This window comes from Podarcis liolepis (genome assembly GCF_965112155.1).
Source record: "Podarcis liolepis genome assembly, chromosome: 1".
Lineage (NCBI taxonomy): Eukaryota > Metazoa > Chordata > Lepidosauria > Squamata > Lacertidae > Podarcis > Podarcis liolepis.
The window spans coordinates 45,723,081-45,749,554 of NC_139554.1; the positions used below are offsets into that span (position 1 = coordinate 45,723,081).

The window sequence follows — 26,474 nt, forward strand, 5'->3', positions numbered from 1 at the left end:
TTCAAAACATGTGAAAATGAAGCTGCAAAAAAATCACCTCTGCAGGCTTTCACACCCAGGGTTTGAGATGTGAGATGTTGCTATTATGAGGCAAAAATGCACCAACACAGAAACAGAAAAGTAAGGGGAAAGGACTTACTTTTATTACACTTTTGAAACAGAGAAGCACCAATTGCTGAGTCTGTATGACTTGACATTGGGAGCAGATTTTAGGGCAGTCTCAATTGAACCAATCAGATGCTGTTCTGTACTGCTTTATGTGGTACCATAATATTAATTGATTTCAATAAGAAGCAGACTAATAAAGATGTTGAGCTTTTGGGGGGGGGACACACACAAAGTTATTGACGTTTTTGAGCTATTTTTAAGGAGGATTGGCAAAAACGACACTGCCGACATGGGTTGCCATACGTCCGGATTTCCCCTGAAAATTTTGCCGGGAGATTACGAACGTATGGCAACCCTAATAGATACCCTAGCACACCCAGACAATAAACCTCTTGCTTTTCTCATCATTGTTCTGGCAGCTTCCAAAGTTTGATTAGGTATATGTAATATGTAGCCAAAAGAGCAGAGATGGTTCACATGCAATGAAGGAAGAAGTTCCCAGGTTCACATGCAATGAAGGAAGAAGTTCCCAGGTTCAACCTATGGCATCTCCTTTTTTTCTTTTTCTTCTTAAAGAGCAGTTAGCAAAGAAACGGAAAGGCCCGTCTCTTCATCAATAGGTATGAAAAGGCCTGAGAAACCTCTAGACCAGTGGTTCTCAACCTGTGGGTCCCCAGATGTTGTTGGACTACAACTCCCATCACACCTGAGCTCTGGCCTTGCTAGCTAGGGGTGATGGGAGTTGTAGTTCAACAACATCTGGGGATGTTGAGAAAGGCTGCTCTAGACCTTGTTGCTATCCTGATGACATCTCAGTGATTCCAACATTGAGCAGGGAAGACCCAGTCTGCTGCGGCCAGCTTGGAGGCTCCTAGGCCCTCTTGCGTCCCTGATGACATAATTTAATCCACTGTATAGATCTCTGGAGGGGCCCATACACAGTTTATTACTGGGTCTTCCCACCGTTGGCTGCAGCTCTGACCATCTTTGGCTCAGGCCCCCAACTGATTTCTCCCATGGGTCAACAGGCCTTTATTTAACAAAGAGAAGACATTGTCCACCCATGGTTTAGGAGCAGCAAAAGAAAACAACACCCAGTGCTGAATCTGTTACGTAAAGGTGGTGGTGGTATGCATTCTAACAGCCCAGGTGTCCGAAAATGGATACTGGGTGGGAATAGCATCTTAAAAGGAGGAAAAGAACCAAGGGGCGTTGTGGACAGCTAATAGCTTTCACTTACGCTGTGGCAGATGACAGGGCTGGGTGTTGCATGTTCCAAGCATGGCTGGTATCTGCGGCTGAATGGCCCGGCACATCTCGTGGTTGTAGAACTTGGAATCCCCATCTGCACACATGACCTGGCGCGTTCGGATGCCTGAATCACAGCTCTTTGAGCACTAGATCACAAAGCACAAGCCAAGTTATTAGGGGACTGTAACCCGAGAGAATAACGTTACAAGAGTAACACTATCCTGAGTAACCCTATGAGTTTCTGGTAGCAGGTGTTAAAACATGAATTTTCAGGTAGTGAGCAGGTAACTGCTAGTAGGTTGTAGGCCTTGGTGGGAGAATAAAATGATAAATGGAAAAATTATTTCCATGTCATGGGATAAATTAGTCCCAGACAAACTTACAAATTATGTTGGCTCCAATTGTATCTTCTCTATACTTTACAGTCAAGTGGTGTATAAATTTTATGAAATAAACAAATTCCCAGAGAAAGTGATAATCTGAGCATGCTTCATTCACCAGCACTTTCCACAGGCATGTATGGTTGAGCTGGGCTATAAATTATAATGTCTGGGTTATCTCTTAATACAACAACTCTACCTATTGACCATGCTTGAGGTGATCTCATTCTCACTTTAGTTTCCATTATTCCAGAAGTTCAACAAAGGGTATGTTGATGCAAACAGGTCTTATAAAGGGGTTGTCCACACTGGAATTTAATGTGTGGATTTGAAGCTGCTTATGTCTCTGTTTTTCTTTCCACTGTCCATACAACATTCTCCTCACCCAAACAAAAGCCCACACTTCCCCCCTGCTAAATTTGGATTTCCGTAATCCAGAGATAATCTGGTAATGGAAGAAAATCCAATATAAAACTCCATGTTACCCAATTGAAGCTCATTGTGCAAGCAGGTGTTCTTTTCAAAGCATGTGTGATGCCATTTCACTGCCACACCCCCTACTTCCATTTTCTTTGCACAAAGGCAAAAAAATCAGCCCGCCTTTTTCAACTGGTTGTTTCTGAAGGCAGCTAAGTGATATTTTTATTTTTAAAGGGGTTCATTTTGTGCAGAGCTGATCTTCTACAAAACAGCTGCATTAAAAATAAACACAAAATTTACCCTTGCAGGTACAAAAGGTAGGAAAGGAAAGGGGCAGGAAAGGAAGTTGCAGCCTTTCATGCAACTAACTCAAAATCATTGCTTGGCTTGGAGCGACATTTTTGTTTTTAAAATAATTATTTATTGTATTTTGTGCCAATCTTGTATAAAAATATAAGTGGGCAAGCACAGGTAAATGGATATCTGTGTTTATGCCCTCAGTGGTCCTGTGGTAAGCGGAGAAGTACTCACTGTCAGGAGGGGATAACACAAAGCATGAACATATTCCATCAAAAACCACCCACTATTATAGAATGAAAACACTGAGACAGATTTCAAGTGCATAACATGGGAAACATTCATGTGTGAAGATGTACCTATGCATTAATGCCCTAGTCTGGAAACGGCCTGAAAGAGGCAGCAGAGAGGAGATGGGCAGCAATGGACAGATAAACTGGGGTATAGCGAAGTATAGGTACCTTTTTTACCTATAGCAAAGTAGGCAGAAATTGTTGCAATGCTTACCAGTCCCCAGTCTCCAATATGCCAGCCGATCTCTTGGATACAATTCTCACCAGTGCAGGACTGGGTGTGAGAAGGTTTTGGTTGTGTCAAGCAGGCAACTTCGAGAGTCCGAGTGCCCAGCTCCGACATGCAGTTTACAGTCCGGGTCTGAATACCTTCCCCACAACTAGCTGTGCACTGTAAAAATAAAATAAATGACAGTCACTGTTGGCTGGGCAGTGATTGGACAGTGTTCTCGAAGCTACCATAATGAGTTTGACCAAGCTGTGGGAGGCAGTGGAAGTCAGGAGTGCCTGGCGTGCTCTGGTCCATGGGGTCATGAAGAGTCGGACACGACTAAACAACTAAACAACAACAACATCTATTGCATTTATTTGGTCTGCTCACTCCACATTTTGAAGGCATCATTTCAAGTTAAAAGTTTTCAGAAATCCTCTTGTCCAGAAAGAGTAATTCAGTGTGTGAGATGTGCTAAGGTTAAGCTTCCTCTGGATGGGAAGAATAACTCAGAGGTGGATTTTTTGTTAATATTCATTTACATGATACCTGTCATATACATTTATGTACCATATTTGTTGTGTCTGTGTACATAAGTGGATGTATACACTACACTACACATGCATACACACATGTGAGAGTTAGCACCAATTTTAAAAAACTCTTTCCTACTAGCCATTTTCATACCATCCAATTGTGCTACATAAATTGAAGTTATGCCTACTGAAAGAGCTTTTAATTTATCCAAAATATAAAAGGTAGGAATAATGCAAAAATTAGGAATAGGGATCAAGGAAATTGTTGTTTGGACCACCTAATTTCCTGCTTCCAGACTAACATACTGATTGAAACATAATTATACTTTGGTTTTGACATGTCTGCAAATTTTGCAGTACATGGGCAGACCTCCTCCCCAATAAACACTGCATTCAGTGAAGGGTTCTCAAAATTTGAGTAAAAACATAAATTCATGAATTTAGCAATGACTGGAAATAACAACAACTAGCTGCCTCATGAGGCCAGCCTGGTGATGGCTCATGGGGATGTTTCATGGAAAGCAATTCATAAAATACACACTTCAATAAATGACAACCGATTATCAGAGATGGCGAAACAAGCGTGACTAAAAAAAAGCTTTGCCAAAGAAATACATTTTGGGAAGGAATTCAAAGAATTAAGTATCTATATTGGTTTTATACCAATTCAACTGTCATGGCTCGCTCCCCAAACCCTGATGAACATCCTCATAATTATGTTACACAGCTCTAGCTTCTTTCACAAAATTACTATTCCCATGTTCTTTGGTGAGAGGGAAGGTCTTTTCAGTCTGTGTAAGCCTGAATTGTTGATTTCTCTCAAGGCGGAGAGAGAGGCAGAATCCACCTCATGAGCAAAGAGGCACAGGCAAAGTGATGATACACGAGGGGAGACTCAAGAGTGCAAAATGGGAGGAGTAGGTGAGCTTGTGCTTTCTTTTCCTCCTCAAGCCACTGAGGTAACTGGGCTATACCGTCTATATATGTTCACTGAACCTGTAGGACAAACTCACCTCAGACCAAGGCCCTGTGGTCCATGCTGCACACTGACGCATGTTGCAAGGCTGTGTGCTACGCGGCCTCTCTGTCAAGGATGCGCACTCGGCATCATCCACAGCATTTTGAGAACCCGGTCCGTGGTGGGAGACGCAATAAACGGAACGAGTCTGGGTGCCTCCTCCACAGGTGGCAGAACAAGCTCCCCATTCCCCAATCTTCCATCTGTAAATACAGAAGCAGCATCTCTCAAGAAACCAAGAAGCCAACGCTGGCAGCAAGAAAATCCACGGGACTAAAGGGAGGCTTACCACTTTCAAGTAATTGAATTCAAAAAACAATAACTTGGGTGACAGCGAAAAGTATCTAAAAGCATTTAAAATGGTATGACCGCAGATTAAAAGATGATGGTACTAGGAGGAATGGAATGGATTAAGAGGAGAGTTTCAGACTGAATGGCTAGAGGATGCCTCAGCGGTGGAAGCTGTTAGGTACTGTGGAAGTCTCTCTCACAGAAAGAAACTGAACTGGCTTTGATAAAGCAAAGGTGCACTTACTGTTGAGAAAAAGCAAAAAGTCATATATACTCCAACAAAGGATAATCTCCAAATTCTGAATTATGATAACCTTTCTTCTGTGACCTATCTTTATTTTTCATTATTAGAGAAATGGTCTGGGGGGAAAGTGTTAAGCATTCTACTGATTCTTTGATGTGATTCAGCATATGGCATTTTTTGGGCGAGGGGAGACTGCTTACATATTTTCCAGTGACCTGTCTAGTTTGACACCAAGACTAACAAAGTTTTCACTACCTAGACCTGACATTCCTGAAATAAAATGCTTTTCTATCTGCATCCTTTGACATTAAACCCTCCCAACCTTCCAAAGAACTTCCTTCACAAAGTTGTCAGTAGCAAGATCTATATTCAGAAGGAAAAGATTGTACTTGCAATCAATAGCCATTTGTCTATACTGAGCAGTAATGGACAATTCAGTCCTCCAAGCTGCAGTAAAATAAACTCAACCCATCACGGCAGGGAAGGAAACCCAAAGTGATGCTATGCAAGAGTTTCCTTGAGACTGGAGGTCAGCTTCCCAAATGAAGTTTATTGATAAAAATAAACTCAGTTGGCAGATGATCAATCTAGTCAGCTCTGTTATCATGGCCAGACAATACAAAAAAAGACTGCAAACTAGAAACACTGTCTGAACATTTTTCTTGGTCCTAGATGCCAGGAGGAATTTTGCCTGGTGCCACCCAGTGGCAAGTGCTTTTATGATGTAATGGCCAATGATCAGTGCAATGAAATAAAACTTCTTCCCCATCCTGAGAACAGCATAGGATAATTTTCTTCTTCATTATATTATTATTATTATTATGTCAGTTTACCCACAACTTACAAAAACAATATAAACACTAAAACCAATTACAACAAACACAGTCAATAGACTCCTAAAACAATCTATACAGATAAGTCGGTTCTTGCAGATCCTGCCCTATCATAAGAGACCACAAATACCTGAAACCTTTCAAATTAAGGGCCCAAAGCCCAGGTAAAAAGGCTATTTGGTGTCTACAAAATAGATAACAATAAAGCCGAAAAGCCCCCTTATTGTGTTGCCACCCTCCGGGCCTCCTGTGAAGAGGGCACATAGAGAAAGGCCTCAGATGGCGATCACAGGGTCCAGGTTAGTTCATGTCAGGAGAGGTGGTCCTCAAGGTACTGGGGTCCTGAGCCACATGAGGCATTATAGGTCTGAATTCAGCCCAGAAACCAATCAGTAGCTAGTGCAATCATGCCAGAATTGGTGTTATATGTATGGATCTCCCTGCTTCAGCCAACAATCTGGCTGCAAAATTCTGCACCAGCTGCAGTTTCTCAACCATCTTCAAAGGCAGCCTGAGTAATCACAATCTAAAGGTTACCAGTGCATAGACATGAGAAGTTAGGCCGTCCCTGTCCAGCTCCCATCAGCCCCAGCCAGCATGTCCAATGGGAAAGGATGGACGACCACAGGTCAGCCACTCCTAGATAGGCAAAGCTCCATTTCCCCAGCATCTACCACACCCTATCATGATTTACAGAGAAAAGCCAAAGCCATAAGCAGCCACTGAGACCGTCACCAAGGAGGAAAGCTCCTCTAAGCAATCTAGAACAGTGGCTTTCAAACAATATTCTTAAGGACCCTGGCATGAGCATAGCCAGGATTTTTGTTAGGGGGGGAGGCTTTTGTTAGGGGGGCAGAACCTCAGATTTGTATTGATTTAGGAGGCAGCTGCCCCCCTGCTATACCTATGAACCCTGGCACTCCTCAGAAACTTGCCCTGGGTTCTTTTGTGTATGGCTGACCTTAAAGACAGCTTGTCCATTATTAGCAAATTGGTCCTGCGATGTGCAGCCAATGGATGCAGTCTGGGGGCACACACTCAGTTTACAGTGGGCAATGGTGAAGCTCCACAGGAATGGCCAGGATACCACATCATCCACATGAACTGAATGTGCAACTCAGAACACAACCCAGAGTTCCTTGGCAATATGCACAAATTTGTTCTGCACAATTGAAAAAAGTTTGAAGACCACTGTTGCAGGTGGGGAAAAGGGAAAGAGGAGCTGAGCAGGGCCTCTGCAATCACTTTCTCCTTGTTACCTCTTTGTTTGTAAGCTCCATGCTGTGTTGCGGCTCCATGCTCCCGGCAGATAGAGGTAAGATATCCTTTATATATATAGAACAAAGATTTTAAAGCCAAAAGTGAATATATAGACATCTGGGGTTGCCTGCTACAGCATGACTGCACATTGTCTTTTAGGGCCAAACTAGACAAGATGTTGAAAATTTATTCATGCAGCCCTGATGTGTGTGTGTTGTTGTTAAATAAAAAGGCTGCTATGGAGTTGGGGTACAATTTGGATCAAGGCCATATGGGGGAGTGGCAGCTGACCCTTTCTTCCTGTACCAGTTCCCTGAAACATCTCCCCAAAGTATTAGCCATGGAAGGTTTTCAGGTATCTTATTGCAGGTGTCTGGCCCCCCCCCCCCAATCTCCACAGCTAACTGAAGCTGCAAGAGTGGGAGGAAATGGAGGTAACCGTGTGTGTGTGTGTGTGTGTGTGTGTGTGTGTGGTTAAACCCACCTACTTCTACCCTATGAACTCAAGTTGTCCCTCCTGCCCTTGCATTTAGAGACAACACGAAGAAAGACATCAGTGATATATTCACAGATCTCCAATGTTTGGCTGATGCATGTGTATTGAACTGGGTACGCAATGATGCAGATTTGTTTGTGCCAGTCTAGTTACAAGGACCCATAAAATGGCACACTGGAAGTTAGCTTTGGATCCTGAGAAGTTCTGAAAGTGGAAAAGCTCCACAGCCCATCTCTCTCCGCAAGGGAAGTATCATATGGCAATTTGAAGGGAAACCTTAAAATCTGTACACTATCCTGAGCATAAATCCCATTCCTATATAAAAAATTCAGTACCGGGACACAGAAAAACCATTCCATATCTCTGCAAATAATCACGTCCAAATAACCTCTGGATGAAATTAAAAATTAGTTCCCCACATAGGGACTTGTCACTTACCACCTGTATTCACCACAATGGCTGCTCTCCAGCATGACCCCAGCCTCCAACTTAGCTTGAAGAAGTTCTATGATCCTTCAGACTGAGGTTTTTGCCCTGTCCTTTTTAGCATTTTCAAAGATACTAAAACCATTCCATAATAGCTTGTCAGCACAAAGAATTGTCTTGAATAACAATCTGTTTATCATCTTCATGCACATTAGGAGCCACAATTTCTCCTTATCTACGTTTCCAGTGACAGCATTAAGGGCAGAAGAGAGACACTGCCTAGGGATTTCAGAATTCCTAGGTTCATAAATCTAATGGTTCAAACCAGGCAGGGAAGCCAAATCAAGTCTCACCGTTTTGTCTGGGGACATGGCTGAAGGCCACAAGTTTGGTTGTTTTCTGGCTGTGGTTTATCTCTGCACATATAATCTGGATATACTTCATTGTCAATAGTGCAAAAGACCAAGCGTGTCTGATAACCTATAAAAGAAAAACAGCAAAGGATGTTGGTTACCGCCACTCATCCACAGCAGCAGTTAAAACTACAGAGAGATTAGAAACACTATACATCTAAGAACAATATAGCATTCCATCATCTTCATCGAACCCAAGAAGCAAAATTTAAATAGAAGGCTGTGTCCACACGAGAACATTCACACATATGTGGGTTGCTGTTTTTGTGTTGTCATATTGTGTGCCTTCATCCACACATGACTGCTTTCAATTTTATGCCTGACAGAAGCAAAATGGAAATAGGGGGCGTGGCATCAAATGGCATCACAGAAACCAGTAGCCGCCCACATAATGCCCTTCAGTGTGTCCACAGCCAGATAGTGAATGCTTTTATAATAGATCTCCTTCCCTTTTTGGATTTTCCATGAATTAGAAAAATCCAAGTTTGCTGCAGGCTGCCAGTTGGATGCTGAAAATGGCATGTGAATGACAATGAAAAATTCAAGGCACATGCAGCTTCAAATCCACATTAAACTCCCATGTGGAGTTAGCATCCTATGATAGGTCCTTACCTCCACCACACTCAGCACTGCATTCGCCCCAGGAACCATAGGCCCAGCTGTAGCCCAAGCTCTGCCTTTGTGTTGGCAGGTAGTATTCATAATGTACCCCTTGGTTTGGCTCCTGGTTGATAAGCTGAAAAGGGAAGAGGCAAATAAGGTGTAATGCAAATAACTGCTTTCCTCACTCTTGTAGCTGTGTTATCTGGCGTTGGCCCAGTTCACCTCAAAAAGGCAGATGAGGTGGTAAAACCATTCCTGGAACTGGGCTTGTGTTCGCTGAGAGGCATTAATCCATGTGATCACCCATCTGCTGACTGGAATGCTACAGCTCAGGAACTTTCCTCGCTTCATCTGCTCTAGGTATGAACTACACCTAACACCCAGATCCTTGCCAAAGCACACTCCTTTTCTATCCACTGCTCATGTCCAGTTTGGGACTGTCCTCCCCACCCAGGGTCTACTTTATGCCTTTCCTTTTTCACAAAGAAGAGTCTTCCTTCAATTAAAAGAAGGAACTGCTTTCTTGCTGGGGAATAGGGCGTACCCCGCACCTCTTTTCGGCAACAGGCAATAATCTAAATGGATCTTAATGCACAGTTGCGTAGGTAACATAGATACAAGTTCTCTTATGTTCCACCTAAACATTAGGAAGAACTTCCTGACAGTAAGAGCTGTTCGACAGTTACAGGTAGGTAGCTGTGTTGGTCTGCCATAGTCAAAATTAAAAAATTTCTTCCAGTAGCACCTTAAAGACCAACTAAGTTAGTTCTTGGTATGAGCTTCTGAAGAAGTGTGCATGCACACGAAAGCTCATACCAAGAACTAACTTAGTTTGTCTTTAAGGTGCTACTGGAAGGAATTTTTTTATTTTAGCTGTTTGACAGTGGAATTTGCTGCCAAGGAGTGTGGTGGAGTCTCCTTCTTTGGAGGTCTTTAAGCAGAGGCTTGACAACCATATGTCAGGAGTGCTCTGATGGTGTTTCCTGCTTGGCAGGGGGTTGGACTCGATGGCCCTTGTGGTCTCTTCCAACTCTATGATTCTATGATTCTTATCCACCCTCACTGTTGTTTTTTGGCCAAGAAATGGCTATTCTCCCTTCAATCTACATGGCATTGCATTTTTATTTAAGGTCCCGCAGTTCCCTCTGGGAATAATGCTGAGCACCCCCTCTGTGGAAGCTGGAAGAGGAGGGGAATATACAAAACAGGAAACTGGGCTTACCTCAATGACCAAGGGCTCAGTAGTTGGGCCTCTGGCGTGAAGAAGTTCGGGTGCCAGATCCCCCTCAGAACCCCTGTCATAATGCACAACTGTGCTAGCAATATGCAAGGCACGGCTGAACTCAATCGTCCAGTGGCCATTCAGATAGTATGCCCCTTGTGCATTCTTGATGGCTGCGGGGGAAGGAAAAAAACCCAGAGGGCACAAGGGGGGAAATGTAAAAGCTGTCTAGTTTGGAAACCAAACTAGGCTCATTTCAGGCTCATTATAGAAGGCTAATACCACATCCAGAATACACCTCTGTTGTTACATGGTTGTTATTACTGTGCATCCCATAAAAAAGGATGTCAATAGCTTCAGGGTTTATTGATATATTACAAAGTTTACTGAGAGCTGTGTGCAACATTGAACAAATGCTGTGAAATCAAATCGCCATGGGAAGCCAGTATTCTTAGACAGCTGACATCAGTTGCTCTCTTGTTCAAGTATCTTGCTTTTGTAGCAGACAGAGGCCCACTGCCAGACTTTCTCTGCAAGGCCAACCTTGTTACTTATATCCCAATCTCATCCATGAACTGAGCTATCTTCCACTTGCATTCTGAGTGGTATAGTCCCAGGACAACTGTACCATGTGAAATTTCTGAATATGCAGAATTAAGTTAATTTAATATAGAATTAAGTGAAGTGCACAATTAAGTGAATGAACTGGGAATTATGTGCTTTAAGCCGCCCCCCCCCCAGCTCTCTCTCTCTCTCTTAACGCAGAGCAATAGAAAAACTGTTGTACATACCCAAGAAGTTCCTGGTAGGTGTCGCTTCCTTAATCCGGATGCTCGTGGCCCCCATGGGAATGATGAAGATTTGATTGTAGCCTAAGGAAAGTGCAGCAAGTCAGGCACAGTAAATTCTACTTACTAAGGCAGATGGTTATAGACAACGAAGGCAGGCTAAAGTTGCCCTTTCATGTGCAGAAGGTGTTTTTCAGAATGAATAAGCAGGCAAGTGGAAGAAGACATAAATCCACTTGTAACTACTCCGTCGCTTTTGGATTGGTTCTATCCAGATTCATATTGCCCATAAAGCAGCCCAGCCATGTAATTGATAAGTTACAGCCCAAAGTAGTGGTGCTAATGATGCATCAAGCTTCTGCACTGATACAGTCAAGGCCTTCCTGTGCTTCAGCTCCTTGGGCCTTGGAGATATAAATTGATGAAGAAGCACGATGGAATCTCTCCCTGCCAGACCCAGCCCAAGCATTTTTTGCTATCTCACTACTGAGCTGTTGTGGAAGATACGCTATTCTGTACCTTTAGGGAGGTTGGGCACATCAAAGAAGCCCTTCACCTCGAAACAGGCTCTGCCATCTCCACCACACTGAAGACACTTGTCTTCCTTCTTGGAAGAATCCAGAATGTTATCACAGCCAACGGCCTGTAAAACAGCAGAGTGTGAACCAAAATGCAAGTATGACTCAGAAGGCCAGTCAAGGAATGCCTTCATGAGAAAAGATAAAGGAAAGGCCTACATTTCATACCAAGACCAAGGACTGGAAGAATCAAGACTGGATTTTGAAATGTTTTTAGAAATGTTTTGTGCACCACTTCACTTCCCATGGTGAACGTCTGTTTTCTTTTGACCTACATTTGCCTCTGGTCCAAACACGTTTTGCAGGTTTTTGAAACACAACAAATCTGCAAAACCTGTTATCACAAGAACAGTGGGATAAATATACGCACAGCAAGCATCAATTTCTCTTTCAACCCACCTTCAAATCTCTGGAAGAAAGAACTACTGTCTGACTCCAGGTTGAGAAAATGCATACGTATGGTAGCATAGTGGGTAAAGCAATAGTCTTGTGGTCATGACTATTAACCATATCCACTTGCAAGGGGGGAAAAATCAATCTTTGAGTGTGGCAGCATCTATTCTCTAGAACTCCAACCTGTAGATATGAGGAAGGCGGCTTTGTTGTACAGGTTGACACTTGCTTAAAACTTTTGTTTGTTTGCTTAGGCAAGCCTACCCAGACATTTAATTTTATATTGTACAGTACATTTGTTTTTTAAATCTGTTGATTTTATGCCTCTAACTCTTATCTTATATAAAAAGCAGGCAAGCAAACAAGAAAGCAAACAAACAAACAAACAAACAAACAAACAAACAAGCAAACACACAAAAGTTTACTGTTTCAAAGTGCTGTTATTGCTATTTTAATTAAAAATTTATGTCATTTTATGTACACCACTTAGGCCCCATTTGCACTATACATTTAAAGCAGTATCATATCACTTTAAACAGTTGTGGCTTTCCCCAAAGAGACCTGGGAACTGTAGTTTATTCACGGTGCTGAAGGTTGTTAGAAGACCCCTGTTCCCCTCCCAAGCATGAGGCAAGCAGGCAGCTACTGTGGGGCCCTGTTCTGGCTGGGCTCCATTTCATTATAGATTTTCCCATTTCCCAGAGTTCCCCAGGAAGAGGGATTGATTGTTAAATGCCTCTGGAAACTCTAGCTCTGTGAGGGGAATAATGGGTCTCCTAAAAGCTCCCTGTAGTCATAACAAACTACAGTTTTCAGGATTTTTGTGAAAAGTCATGATTGTTTTAAATGGTACAATACTGCTTCAAGTGTATTGTGCAAATGGGGCCTTAAGAGATTTTTTATTAAGCAATCTTGTTCAATAATATAAAATAACTTTCATCAGAGTATCCCCCTGAGGCATAAACATGTCCAGTTGAAAAATGTGTCTGTATTTTTTTTTTAATTTAAGCAATATCATCCAAATGCCAGACACATTTCAGCCACTAGTCTTCCTTGGCAGCTCAAGTTTCAAATACGTGAGTAATATATTACATAATTGCTTTGTGGGAAAAGACAAGTCTTAAACTTGGACAGCTAAGAAACACCAGAGATGAAAATACATCTGGCATTTGTATGGACCGGAGCTTCTAAAAAAAGATGGCTGCGGTGTTCTTTTTTCTTTTGCCGACCATAAAAATGGCCATTTTAATGAAGTTTAGATATTAAAATCTATAACGAAATGGAGTGCCCCACAGTAGCTGCCTGCTTGCCTCACGCTTCCCAAAAGAGCAGCCCCTCCATGGGCCAACACTCTCCCTCACTGGAGAAACCCAAAGCTGCTGTAGCTAAAATGAAAGTAGGCAGTCAACCAAAGTATGAGGGAAGGTGAAAGGTCATTTTACATGCCCTGTCCCCTTCACCTAATCCTCCAACCCTTGTGGGAAATGCCAAACAGCAAGGACAGCCTTGAGCAGGTGACCAAGCAAGGGGGGAAGCCAAGAGCCCCAGAAAGTCAAAGACAGGGACAGGATGGAATTGCATGTTTACCTCTCTTGGAAGGAAAGTCAGAGCATAATACAAGGAGGGGGGGCAGGAACTTCTATCCCACTTCACCTCCCCTCACCCCATTAAAGAGGGCTTGTTTCTTTTTTGTCTTTGTGTGTCCTCTAGCGGTCATTGATGGGGCTGCAGGAACTCAAAGCAGTCTTAACAGCAAGGTGGCTTCTGACCGTTTTGGATTACAGTGGTACCTCGGGTTACATATGCTTCAGGTTACATACACTTCAGGTTATAGACTCCACTAACCCATAAATAGTGCTTCAGGTTAAGAACTTTGCTTCAGGATGAGAACAGAAATCGTGCTCCGGCGGCGCAGCAGCAGCAGGAGGCCCCATTAGCTAAAGTGGTGCTTCAGGTTAGGAACAGTTTCAGGTTAAGTACAGACCTCCGGAACGAATGAAGTACTTAACCCGAGGTACCACTGTACACAAGACTTCCCTGCTGCTTTTCCCAGAGGTACTTGTTAAAGTATTGAAGTTCTCACCCTGGCCACCAGGGTGTATTGTGTATATAGTTTTCACTCAGGTCCACGTCAGTTAATTTAGGTGGAGAAACCCTGGGCTGTTGACAGCCGGCTGCCTATAAAAGCAGACCGGCTGGGCTGTTTGCTGTTCAGTTCAGTTCCAGCTTACTTATAAAGAACTACAGATGTGTCGTCTGCTATCCACCCACTACTTAATAGAACTGGGAAAACCCTTTTGTTCCAGTCCTTTGCTTTTGCGAGGCACCACTGGTTTAAAGGCCCAACAAAGGCTTTCACCTCATGTACTTGGGGTCCAATAGAGCTCCGTTGAGTTTGCTGCCTCATAATAACTAGCATGTTCCTATTTCCATGCTCTGCCCCTTCCGGAGCCCAGAGATCACATGTTGCAGGATCTGAAGCACGAGCAGATATGCCACACACACACACACACACACACACACACACACACACACACACAGTTGTCTGCATGTTATGTATCTAAAGTACCCATAAATTAAAGTGAACTTGCCAAGTCTTAAGAGGTAACATCCTAGCAGGTAGTAGAAAAAAAGGTAAGGGATCCAGACCAGAGTTCAAATCCCTGCTTAGCCATGGAGCTCACAGGTTAACATTGGGCAAGTCACTATCAGCCTAGCCTACCAAACGAAGGCAATAGTGGATGATGGGAAGGGGTGGGGTGCCACGGATCACCTGACCTGCTGCTTATCAAGAGGTAGACGGGTGAGCTGGCAGCAAGGTCAGCATAGTACCAATGCACTGGCAGAGCCAATAGGGCACTCCTGCTGGTTTGTTTGCACTGAACTGACCTCGTCACTGCCTCAGCCCTACTCCTTCGCAGTAAAAACCCACCAGAAGTCAATGAGCGGCAGTGTCGTAGTCCCCCCATCACACCGTCTGCTACAGAACAAAATTGAGGGTAAAATGGGATAAGCCCAGGTATAGTACTGTGAGCATCTAAAAGGAAGGATATGATCAAATCTGATTAATAAATAAAATAACTAAGAGCAAAAGGGGGGAGAGAAAGGAAATAAGGGGGGGGGGAGACGGACACGATTTTCAAGAGAGAGGTAACAATGGCCTACTTGGCAGACTCCTTCCACACAGATATCATGCTTCCCTGGCTCACAGGGTGTCCCATCAGTCACGGTGTCTTTGTGCCTGTAGTAGAAGTTTTCTCCCTTTGGGATACAGTTTAGTTCACATTTATTGGGTGCTGTGAGGAGAGGAAAGCAAAAAAGCAATGTGTTAATCTGCATGTTCTTTTTCCCCCACAAAGGCACATGCAACATTGTGCAGCTTTATTTATTTATATAAATACTTCTATCCCATAGAATACCAGGGCACTGCACAGCAATGTGAAAACACAAGAAAACGGTTAAAAGCAGTACGGAACTACCATCGTTGAAAAGATTGACTGTTGAAGGCGGCTTTCATTGGGGATCCTGTTTATTACAGCACACTTTCTATGAAGAAAACTTTTTTCAGTACTGAGAGGGTAAAGCCTGATCATCAGTACCTGAAGAAAGGATTTAAAGGCTGGGCTGAATATTATTACTGGTTTGAATCAGCCCACCCTTATTGAACTGCGACATGTTGAATAAAGCAGAATTTGCTTTTGCGGTATCTGTGCACACGTGTCAAGGGCCATATGGTAGTTTTAAAGCTGATCAAGGGATATGCTGAGGGCAGAGGTGGAGCAAGCGGGGTCGGGGCGAGTGTCCCGGGGCAGCAGCGCAGCGATGTCACCCCCCCTTAGGGATGACACCTGGGGTGGCCTGCACCCACCACATCCCCTTTTCCTCCTCCAGTGGCTAAGGGCATATTTACATTTCAACATGGATGTAATTTTTAATTTATTTTTTTTATGCCAGCTCTCCTGAAGTGCATAACAACTCCCCATAGAAAAGTATATTTTTGGACTAGACAAATAGGGATGGAATGGAAAACTTTGCAACAGGAAAAGAATAGAGTTCACTTGTAACCACAGACAATGTGATTTAGCTATACTAACAACAGGCCTTTTTTTCAGTCGGAACTTGCCAGAACTCAGTTCTGGCACCCATCAGCTGGGCACCATTGCCATTCTAAGAGAATGAGGGATGTGTTCATGGTGAATTCAGGCACCTCTTTTTCCAGAAAAATAGCACTGACTGGTAACAACTAGGAGTTACCAGCGCTACACTTTAAATATAATTAAAATATATTCAAGTCACCTTATGAACACACCCCAATACCTCTCAAAATTTGGAACAAAGCCACCTACATACCATTTGTGATCAAACTGGACTTCTCTACAAATCCTGCAAAATCTATTTCAATGGACTCTAATCAGTTTTTGCAGGATGTAGCACTGAAGTACTGTCCAAGCAGAGATTTGATTCTAAAAGAAGCCATTTCACTTTCTCCCTAATTCACTATGTCAAATGAACTGCATAATCATTGAGTAAGAGTAAATCCATGGATTACCTCCATAATAAGGAAGCCACTTGTATCTCTTTCCCTGAAATTCTGTCCCATCAAACTCAGCACATTGCTCTGCTCGAAAATCTCTGGAGCCCTCAGGACAGTTCTAGGAAGGATGAGAAAGAAGTCTGTTATCTGGAACAAAGTCTGCAATAGAAGAAGATAAGCATCTTGCTTGGAAGAACTATCCTGTGTGTGGCTTTCTGTATTTTCCTCAAGTCAGCCTAACTTATGGAAGGTGGTTTGGGATCCACTTATTCTATGCTTCCTCGTTTTCAAAAGACTTTGGATATCAGCATGCAGACTTTGGCTTGCACCAGCATGCAACTGGAACCAGTGAACTAAGTGCTGGTGCATGGATACCTGGGTTCAAATTGCCACTCAGCCATGAAGTTCACTGAGTGATCTTAGGCTAGTCAGTGGGCACAATAAGTGAGGAAAACTATTCAAACCTTCTATTCCTTTCCATTCAGAGTTCAGGCTTCTGCCTCTATTTTTTATGCCTTTCTTCATACCTTGCATTATATGAGTCTTTCAAATGTAATGTTGAATATCAAAGGGAAGGCTACTAAAGAACATGGTGATCAACAGAAAATGGCATCTATTCGGTGGAGGCTACATAGCACATTTCTGGGCTTGTTTATATAATCATGGGAACTACACAGATACTACTGCTTCTTCTGCCTACTCAAAATTTCCATGCGTGGCCATTTTTCAAAAGTTTATTGAGAGTCTTTCACCTCAATTCAACCTCTACTTCATCCCCAAAATACATAAAAAACTAAAGTCAAGGAAATACTATCCAGGGATAACAGAGTGCTTACATAATATGTTTATAAAAGAAATTACTCTATTCAGAACCAGATGTAAATACATGCGCTGTACAGTTGTGCAATAGAAAGATTGTACAAAGGTTGTTCAATATAGTATAAAATCCCATTTGTCAGGAAACTAGGGGGGAAACGAATTGTATATATCAATGATCACATTCTTGTACTCAATGTTTGCTAATGTTAATTAGTTCTGAATAGCTGTCATGCATTAAATGGTGAGAATGGTGTCCTTTTACTCATCTGTTAGCCCATTGTTTTTATGACACAGTTGGTTCAAGGAAGTTCATTTGTAATCTTCCTTAAGACATTGAGTAGGTGTCAGATGTAACTGGCAGAAAAAAATCTTGAAGCTCTTGAAGTAATAGGGAGAACAGCAGCATAAAAGAACTCACTGGTCAATTTACCTTAACATTGCACGAGCGATAGTTTCGGGTCGGTCCTATGCAGCTGAACCCACCATCTGCCCTGAAAGAGAAATCAACAATCTGCAATGGCTTGGGGGGGAGGGAATTATAAATGACAAAAATCTACCATCAGTTCATTCTTACATTTGCTAATAAGGTGCTAGTTGACAGTGAAGTCTTCTGCACTTCCCCTCCCCCCAGGTGGTTGGAAGTTTCAAGGTAGCCTTTTATGACATCTGTTTCCTTGTAAGGGAATGAGGCCCAGGTCAGATTACTTCTCCCAGCCCAGTTCAACTATGGTTTGTTGGAGAAAGAACAAGTGATAAACCTGAGCACTCTCTGCCTTCCCCTCACATACCCACCTTCAAAAGGTATGATAGTTGATTAAAACCAGTGTCCCAGCCAGAATTGCAAGCCAGATCAGAGAAACAAACAGAGACAGTAGGAAGACTCCTGGATAGCCAGTACTAGCCTTGAAGTAGCATCAGTTCTCCAAAAGCAACCACAGCCTCCCCCCCACCAACAGGCCAGTGACATGCAGACTCCCGTCTTTTTGTTTGGTGGCATGCAAGCTGCTCATTTCCCCCCTCTCACTACCCTTGAACTAGGCTCAGCCACCACCTTGCCAGAAGATAGATGTGAGCCGAAATCCATGCAAGCCTAGCTGCATGGGAACCATTCTACGAGCAGCTGGGAAAGCCCAACTATATGGCCCCTAGACCAATTACATGGATCCCACCAATGTATTTGCTGCACAGTTGCCCCTCCACCTATATGGCTTAGGAGAGCTGCCCATAGAAAAATAAGGACCATACAGCTTGGATAGTGTTTTTAGAAAGTTCCCTAAATTGTAATTAATCAGCACTGGTTGCTAGTGAGCTAAAGAAGGACAGAACCCTACTGCATATAAAACATTGGTGCACAGTGATCAGTTTCAAGCTGCTATAATTTCCCATCATGTGAATTCACTATACTTTGAAGTACTGTGGTTACGGTAAGGGAGGGGCATTGCCTTCTCTGATGCCAATCTGTACTGGAAAGAGCTACAGTTTAATCAGTAGATAAACCCTTCAGGCAGATAAACACTCTGGAGAAAATGCAAAATTCACAGGGCAATCTTAGACATGTTTATTTCACAGTAAGCCTACTGTGTTCAATGGAGCTGACTTTCCGATAAGTGCATTTAAGATCACAGTCTCAGAAGTTGGTGGTATATCAAATCTACATGGCTGTAGAAAATGTGATGGTTTTTCAAAGCAACATCGAGGCAGAGACTACGTATTTAATAGTATTCTCTGTCTGGCCAGTTTCATCCAGAACATACGTCTAAGGGTGCAGCTCTGCCTGCCCTGGCAGGCTCAGGCATTTTTAGTACCACATAGATATGGCATCTAGTCTTTCTCTAGCCTTCACAAAATGACATCATGCTAACCATGTCCCAGTTGATTCTACGGCTTTTGCGAACGCAGCAACAACTGAAGGGAATTTCAGTTTTGGAAAAGCAATCATTGCCCAGAACCAGTCTTCTCCTTAAAGACATTTAGTCTGCAGTCTTAATCCAATGTACCTGAGAGTAAGCCCCATTGAATTCAATAGATCTTACTTCTGAGTAGACATGATTAGAAATGATTAGAACTGTGTTGCTAGACCACTTCATGCATTTTGTGGTCTAGCCCACAAAAAATATTTATCATGGCATGTAAGTTTAATACAGTGGTGCCTCGCAAGACGAAATTAATTCGTTCCGTGAGTTTTTTCGTCTAGCGAATTTTTCGTCTTGCGAAGCACGGTGTCGGAAAAGTTTTGGAAAAGCTTCAAAAATCACCAAAAACCTCAAAAAAGACTACCACACCGCGTTCTATGAGTTGCTCCTCGAACTCAAGTCGCAACTGTATTAACGGTGTTAAGAAAAAGGAAACAAACTTGCAAAAAACGCAAGACGTTTTCGTCTTGCAAAGCAAGCCCATAGGGAAATTCGTCTTGCGAAGCAGCTCAAAAACCGCAAAACCCTTTCGTCTAGCGAGTTTTTCGTCTTGCGAGGCATTCGTCTTGCGGGGCACCACTGTATTTAAGTTCCAGCTAGACTCTTTATTGCTTTCCCTACAGGGGAGCCTACCTAACAGCTGCTCTCCCCTGTATTGGCAAAGGCTTTAGCTTCAGGAGGAGAAAGCTGACAGGGAAAGGCTCTTACCTTATTGAGTAACAGCGTCGCTGCCGAAAACTGACGCCTCCACCGCAGCTCCTGCTGCAGTCGCCCCATTCTCCCCAGCTCCCCCAGAAGTCAGTTTGCCTCTTTGCTTTCCGAGCCTGTAAGAATAATGCAGCTGCATGTATATTTTATTGAATGAAATATGTATACTGCTTCTTCAGGGTCCCTTCCCAACTCTACAATTCTATGATCATAAAAATCTGCTTAAGTGGTAAGAGGACCAGCATTTCGAAGCCTGAGAGCTACACATCAGAGTTGTAACACTGATGAGATGAATTTTGGGTTGTGTGTAGAATGTACAAAAGTAACATTTAATTTGAGTAAACTTAATATGCAACCTAAATCAGAATATCCTTCAACAGTCAACAGACAGTAGAGCAGGGACCAAACAACGGGCACTCACCCTGTCGCAGGGATTCAAACCAGTGACCTTCAGACCACAGTGGGTAGCGTTGTGGTCTAAACCACAGAGCCTAGGGCTTGCCGATCAGAAGGTCGGCAGTTCGAATCCCCACGATGGGGTGAGCTCCCATTGCTCGGTCCCAGCTCCTATCCACCTAGCAGTTCGAAAGCACGTCAAAGTCCAAGTAGATAAATAGGGAAGGTAAACGACGGGAAGGTAAACGACATTTCCGTGCACTGCTCTGGTTTCAGCAGAAGCGGCTTAGTCATGCTGGTCACATGACCCGGAAGCTGTCTGCGGACAAATGCCGGCTCCCTTGGCCAGTAAAGCGAGATGAGTTCAGGACCCCACAGTTGTCCACGACTGGACTTAACAGTCAAGGGTCCCTTTACCTTTAAGCCCCAGTGAATTTCATGACACTTATTTCTGAGTACGAGTGCATTGGCAAGTGCAGCTAATTTGCCCTCCTTTATTCTTCAAGCAATCAGCAAAGGTGTCAGAGTTTAGTATCACGAAATTTCATCCCAATAATTTCCAGTTCAATAATCCCGGGTGGCAGGACTGAGTGACAGTTTTGTTTGCTACACCTTAAAGAGCCACTATCTGTCAGCATTGATAGTACTGGTCTATAATATAGGTGTTTTAACTTAGTATAGGACAGTTCCTTAGCCAATACAGGCTATATCTATCTATACAGATATAGATAGATATGAGTCCAGTTATGAATTATTTCTCTTCACAGAGCCTGAAACATACTGTATTGGTGAAGGATGCCAACACATTAACATAACTGTTAGTATGTCCTAAGGATAGTATCGAAATGCATCTAAGCCAATTGGAATTTATAATTAAACAAGTGGGGACTTGCAACAGAAGGTTGCAATGGGGAACACAACACTGCCATGCCCTTTTCGAGGATACACCATTCCATTCCCCTAGTTTTTCATTCCTTTCCCCCACCCCACCCCTCAACAGATGTTCCATATCCTGCAGTCTCAGCATGTTCAGTCACCAGAGTTTCTTTTTTCTTTTCTTCATTTTGTCACTTCTGCAAAGCTTTTAGTTATTCCCAACTCTGACACTACCTTCCTTTTGTGCATGTAGCCATTTTGACCACATAAAGATTCACACTTGGATAATGAGTTTGCTAAAAGCACAAATACAAGTGCAAATACCTCTACTGGCATTACAAGTTAAAACATTTCAAAACACTAGGATAAATTTAAAAGGGACAGGAGTGAGGCTGTCGAGGATCACAAGGTACTCGATTGTTCTGCTTCACGCTGTCTATTCCCTAGACCAGGGGTAGTCAACCTTTTTATACCTACCACCCACTAATGCATCTTTCTTGATGGTGAAATTTCCTTACCGCCCACCAGCGCTACATGGAAGGAGGATTCAGCTTGTGCCATAAAACCCCCTACCACCCACCTAGAATCCTGAAACGCCCACAAGTGGGAGGTAGGGACCAGGTTGACAACCCCTGCCCTAGAGGAATGATTCATTAAGAACACTTTTGGGTAAGATGGAGATTAAAAAGGAAGCCACTGAGGCCGTAATGTCCTTGTCCCTATCCGCTAGGAGGAACCTCATTCAGCTTTCTCTTGGAGCCATGGGTTGCAGGTCAGCATCTGTTAGAATCATAGAATCATAGAATCATAGAGTTGGAAGAGACCACAAGGGCCATCGAGTCCAACCCCCTGCCAAGCAGGAAACACCATCAGAGCACTCCTGACATATGGTTGTCAAGCCTCTGCTTAAAGACCTCCAAAGAAGGAGACTCCACCACACTCCTTGTTTGCAGAGTCTACTGTGCAAAGGGCAGTCCAAAAGAATATGGCCCAGTGAATCTGGTACTCCCTGATTACAGGCACACAGATAGGCTTGGGAAGGAATTTGCAAGTATGTACCTGTGGTCACGGACGCGGGAGGCGCTGTGGGTTAAACCACAGAGCCTAGGACTTGCTGAGCAGAAGGTCGGCGGTTCAAATCCCCGTGACGGGGTGAGCTTCCATTGCTCGGTCCCTGCTCCTGCCAACCTAGCAGTTCTAAAGCACGTCAAAGTACAAGTAGATACCTTCCGGGGGGAAGGTAAATGGCGTTTCTGTGCGCTGCTCTGGTTCGCCAGATGCAGCTTAGTCATGCTGGCCACATGACCCAGAAGCTGTACGCTGGCTCCCTCAGCCAATAAAGCGAGATGAGCGCTGCAACCCCAGAGTCGTTCATGACTGGACCTAATGGTCAGGGGTCCCTTTACCTTTACCTTTTTACCTGTGGTCACTGCGGAGGGGTGGAAAAAAAGAAAAAGAAAAAAGCACCCCTTTCTTGCTAAGAGTATCTACGATGGTTCACCACAAAGTACAGGAAGATTAAACATCTACAAACCATCCAGCAGAGCATAGAGTTTAATTTTGCATCTTAAATGTTTGAATTCGACCAAAGTTCATACAGAGCTTATGTTGTTGTTAATTTAGTGACTTCTTGGTCCATTTTCTGATTAGATGCCAGATCTTGTTTAAATATGAAGTGTTCTAGGTTGAAAAAAACATGACTCTACCAGCATTTGTTGATGGCCCCAGTATGGTTCTCTCTGAGCTTTCCAGTTGCTCTAACCGGTTTAAGCCCCAAATAAAAAAAGATACGGCTGCTGGAACACTCTGAATTAGTCTGCTGAGAAACAAATCTTCACGGGGCAATACTGGTTTCAGACACATTGTGTTTTATAGATTATATGCTTAGACCTTAGACTATTACCACAATCAGGGCTGGCCTTTGTCATTTTCACACCAGAAGAAAAAAGGTCAGGTGGTAAATGCACACTTATCAGAACTCATGTCTTTTGCTTCTTTTTTCTTTCGATGACACACAAAGATAAAGGAAGAAAAATGACATCCAGGCTAGGTCCAAGACATTCTGCTGCCTGAGGCAAATAATAGGAGGATGCCATTGTCCCATTGCACATACAGAAGCTGACTGGGCTGACAGCTGATTCCAGGGCTGGTCTTCCCATTTGCAAACAGAGACTATTTACTTAGGTGATGGGGTGCTGAATTTGCCTCTCGTAGATCCTGGCTTGTTTGCCTTCCTGATCTGGTGACCTCTTGTGGGGCTATCCAGAGTGACCACCCAATCCTTCAGCCTGAAGGGGGTTCTTCCTCAGAGAGAGGCATTCTGGGTCAGATGTCCCAGGAGAGTGTGCAGCACTGCCACATTTTAAAAATCATCACAGTTTTCAAAGTAACTTTAAACTACATTTAAAAGAGAACTTCTAACTACTGAAGAAAAGCGACGGTCATCTAGGCAATCTACTGAGCCTCTTTACTCAGAATTCTGTGCTCTGAGGAAAGGCCCTCTTCCTCAAGAGTCAGGTGGCAAAATCGCCAGCACCACCACTGCATTAGCTGCAGTCTTTAAAAAAATAAGCAAGGCAGGGAGTGGAAGAGCGGCAGTGGGCAAAAGAGGGAGAGGGACAACAGTGGCAGAACTATCAACTTTTTGCCTCATTCCCACCACTCTGTGCAACAAGGGAGTGTGCAGCCCACCCACTGGTTCTGTCAAAGTACTCTTGCTGCCCCCTTGGTATGAAAAGTTAGACCACCTTGTTCTAGAGCTAAGGCACGAAATATGGGTGCCCTCTGGATGTTATTAGGCTCTAGTTCCCATCAGACCCAGCCAGTATGGCAAATGGGCAGGGATGATGGGAGTTGTGGTCCAGCAACATCTGGAGGGCACCATGTTGGCTACCCCTGCTCCAGAGGATGGCAACCAGAAATCACCAAGAACCTGCTGAATTAACTGCTGAACTTTTATTCAAAAGTCTGTCCAAGCGTACTGGAAATTAATACCAAGTCACCTAATTTACTCCTAATTACTTCCAGAGTTCTGCCTGGTATTTTGCTTGTTTCCGTCATTGGACTGCACTACAGATACAAATGCATTTAGAAGGTGATCTTTTGAGTTTTATGGAGAAGGAAGTGTTTAATAGAATTTCATAATGGCAGCCTTGAAAAACCCTTCTCAGAAAGTTAGTGATGCTACAATTAGTATCACTACAGCTTAACAAACCAAGTAATCCAATTACTGGGCTTGACTTTGCTCTGGTACAAACTGTGCTGCTGGCAAATAATCCCAAGATTATGAGCAATAATGAAGATATTGTTACACCGACCCGACTTCTCAATCCACTTCTCACACTCACTGTGGTGACATGTCCCTGGGCACAAGATATGTCCAGATTTGGTTCCCTTTGCAGGGAGATCACTGGAGGCTTATTGGCATTTTGTAATATATATTTTTGTGTGTGTGTGTGTGTGTTTATCTCTCAAAGGAGTCCAGGGCGGCAAACAACAAGGGGAAAAACAGTAAAAGCTTATTTAAAACAATTCTAATGCAGATGCAGACTAGGAAAGATATAAACTTAAAAGGCTTGTTGGAAGAGGAAGGTCTTCAGCAGGCACCAAAACATCAACAGAGACAGCACCTGTCTAATAAACGGCATAATAAACTGTCTAATAAACAGCACCCTAAACGGCTTCGGCCCAGTATACCTAAAGGAGTGTCTCCACCCCCATCGTTCTGCCCGGACGCTGAGGTCCAGCACTGAGGGCCTTCTGGCGGTTCCCTCATTGCGAGAAGCAAAGCTACAGGGAACCAGGCAGAGGGCCTTTTCGGTAGTGGCGCCCACCCTGTGGAACGCCCTCCCATCAGATGTCAAAATGATAAACAACTACCTGACATTCAGAAGACATCTTAAGGCAGCCCTGTTCAGGGAAGTTTTTAATGTATGATATTTTAGTGTTTTTTAGTTTCTATGGAAGCCGCCCAGAGTGGCTGGGGAAACCCAGCCAGATGGGCGGGTACAAATAATAAATTATTATTATTATTATTATTATTATTATTATTATTATTATTATTATTCAAGGGGAGGGAATTCCAATGCATGAGTGCCATAACTTAAAGGCCCAAATCCTACATTGTGTGGAACAGACTTTCTGATAAGATGGTATCTGGAAGAGGCTCTTGCCTGCAGAGTGAGGTGATCAACTGGGTAAACAAGGCATGAGATGAACTTTCAGGTATCCTGGTCGCAAGCTGCAGAGGGCTTTATAAACAAAAACCAGCACCTTGAACTTAGACTGGTAGCCAAATGACAGCCAGTGCAATTCTTTCAAGGCTCAAGTAACAAGTTGGCGATGATCCAGCACCAGTGAGCAGCTGAGCCACCACATTTTGCATCAGCTGCATGCAGACAGACCAAACTCAAGGGCAGTCCCACATAGAACACAGTGCAGTAATTCACCCTGGAGGTTACTGAAAAATATACCTAGGACCAGTGCTCCTGTATCAGATCAGATCAGATGCTTAAAGGTAAAGGGACCCCTGACCATTAGGTCCAGTCGTGACCGACTCTGGGGTTGCGGCGCTCATCTTGCTTTATTGGCCGAGGGAGCCGGTGTACAGTTTCCGGGTCATGTGACCAGCATGACTAAGCCGCTTCTGGCGAACCAGAGCAGCGCACGGAAACGCCGTTTACTTTCCCGCCGGAGCAGTACCTATTTATCTACTTGCACTTTGACGTGCTTTCGAACTGCTAGGTTGGCAGGAGGAGGAACCGAGTAATGGGAGCTCACACTGTCGCGGGGATTCGAACCGCCGACCTCTGCTCAGCAAGTCGTAGACACTGTGGTTTAACCCACAGTGCCACCCACGTCAGATCAGATGCTTACAGAGCCCAAACTCAGATCTTTGTCTGATTTTATTTTATTCACAGATACCCAGATGACAACATCCCCATGAGTAGGGAAGGGGACAATATATATGTTGTATACAGTCACTGACTCACACATGAAAAGGTTAACCTGAGCTCAGGTTGCCAATGGGTTTGGCTTAGCATACTCTGCCCCTTTTCCTTCTCTTCATGCTTCTTGGAACAAGCAAGGAGCCATGTGGCTATGGCTCCCAACTACTGTACAAGAAAAACTAAGTGAACTCAATCTTTCCCAAAGGGAGCTGTTAAAG

General features: G+C 43.6%; 1 protein-coding gene across 4 annotated transcripts in view; it reads right to left on the reverse strand.

Annotated features, from left to right (window-relative positions):
* Window positions 1-26,474, reverse strand: part of PAPLN (papilin, proteoglycan like sulfated glycoprotein) — a 56,144-nt gene that overhangs the window by 19,189 nt on the left and 10,481 nt on the right. For 2 of the 4 annotated variants that reach the window (XM_083506222.1, XM_083506221.1), the window contains exons 3-15: window positions 20,036-20,151; window positions 17,845-17,905; window positions 16,611-16,713; window positions 15,227-15,357; window positions 11,610-11,733; window positions 11,094-11,174; window positions 10,303-10,475; window positions 9,090-9,213; window positions 8,418-8,544; window positions 7,142-7,207; window positions 4,510-4,717; window positions 2,964-3,140; window positions 1,349-1,505 (exon numbers count right to left, since the gene is read on the reverse strand). In XM_083506222.1, the coding sequence (XP_083362348.1) occupies window positions 1,349-1,505; window positions 2,964-3,140; window positions 4,510-4,717; window positions 7,142-7,207; window positions 8,418-8,544; window positions 9,090-9,213; window positions 10,303-10,475; window positions 11,094-11,174; window positions 11,610-11,733; window positions 15,227-15,357; window positions 16,611-16,713; window positions 17,845-17,905; window positions 20,036-20,151 (1,648 nt within the window). The remainder of the gene's footprint in view (window positions 1-1,348; window positions 1,506-2,963; window positions 3,141-4,509; window positions 4,718-7,141; window positions 7,208-8,417; window positions 8,545-9,089; window positions 9,214-10,302; window positions 10,476-11,093; window positions 11,175-11,609; window positions 11,734-15,226; window positions 15,358-16,610; window positions 16,714-17,844; window positions 17,906-20,035; window positions 20,152-26,474) is intronic. The other 2 variants (XM_083506224.1, XM_083506223.1) reach the window with 1 other exon arrangement.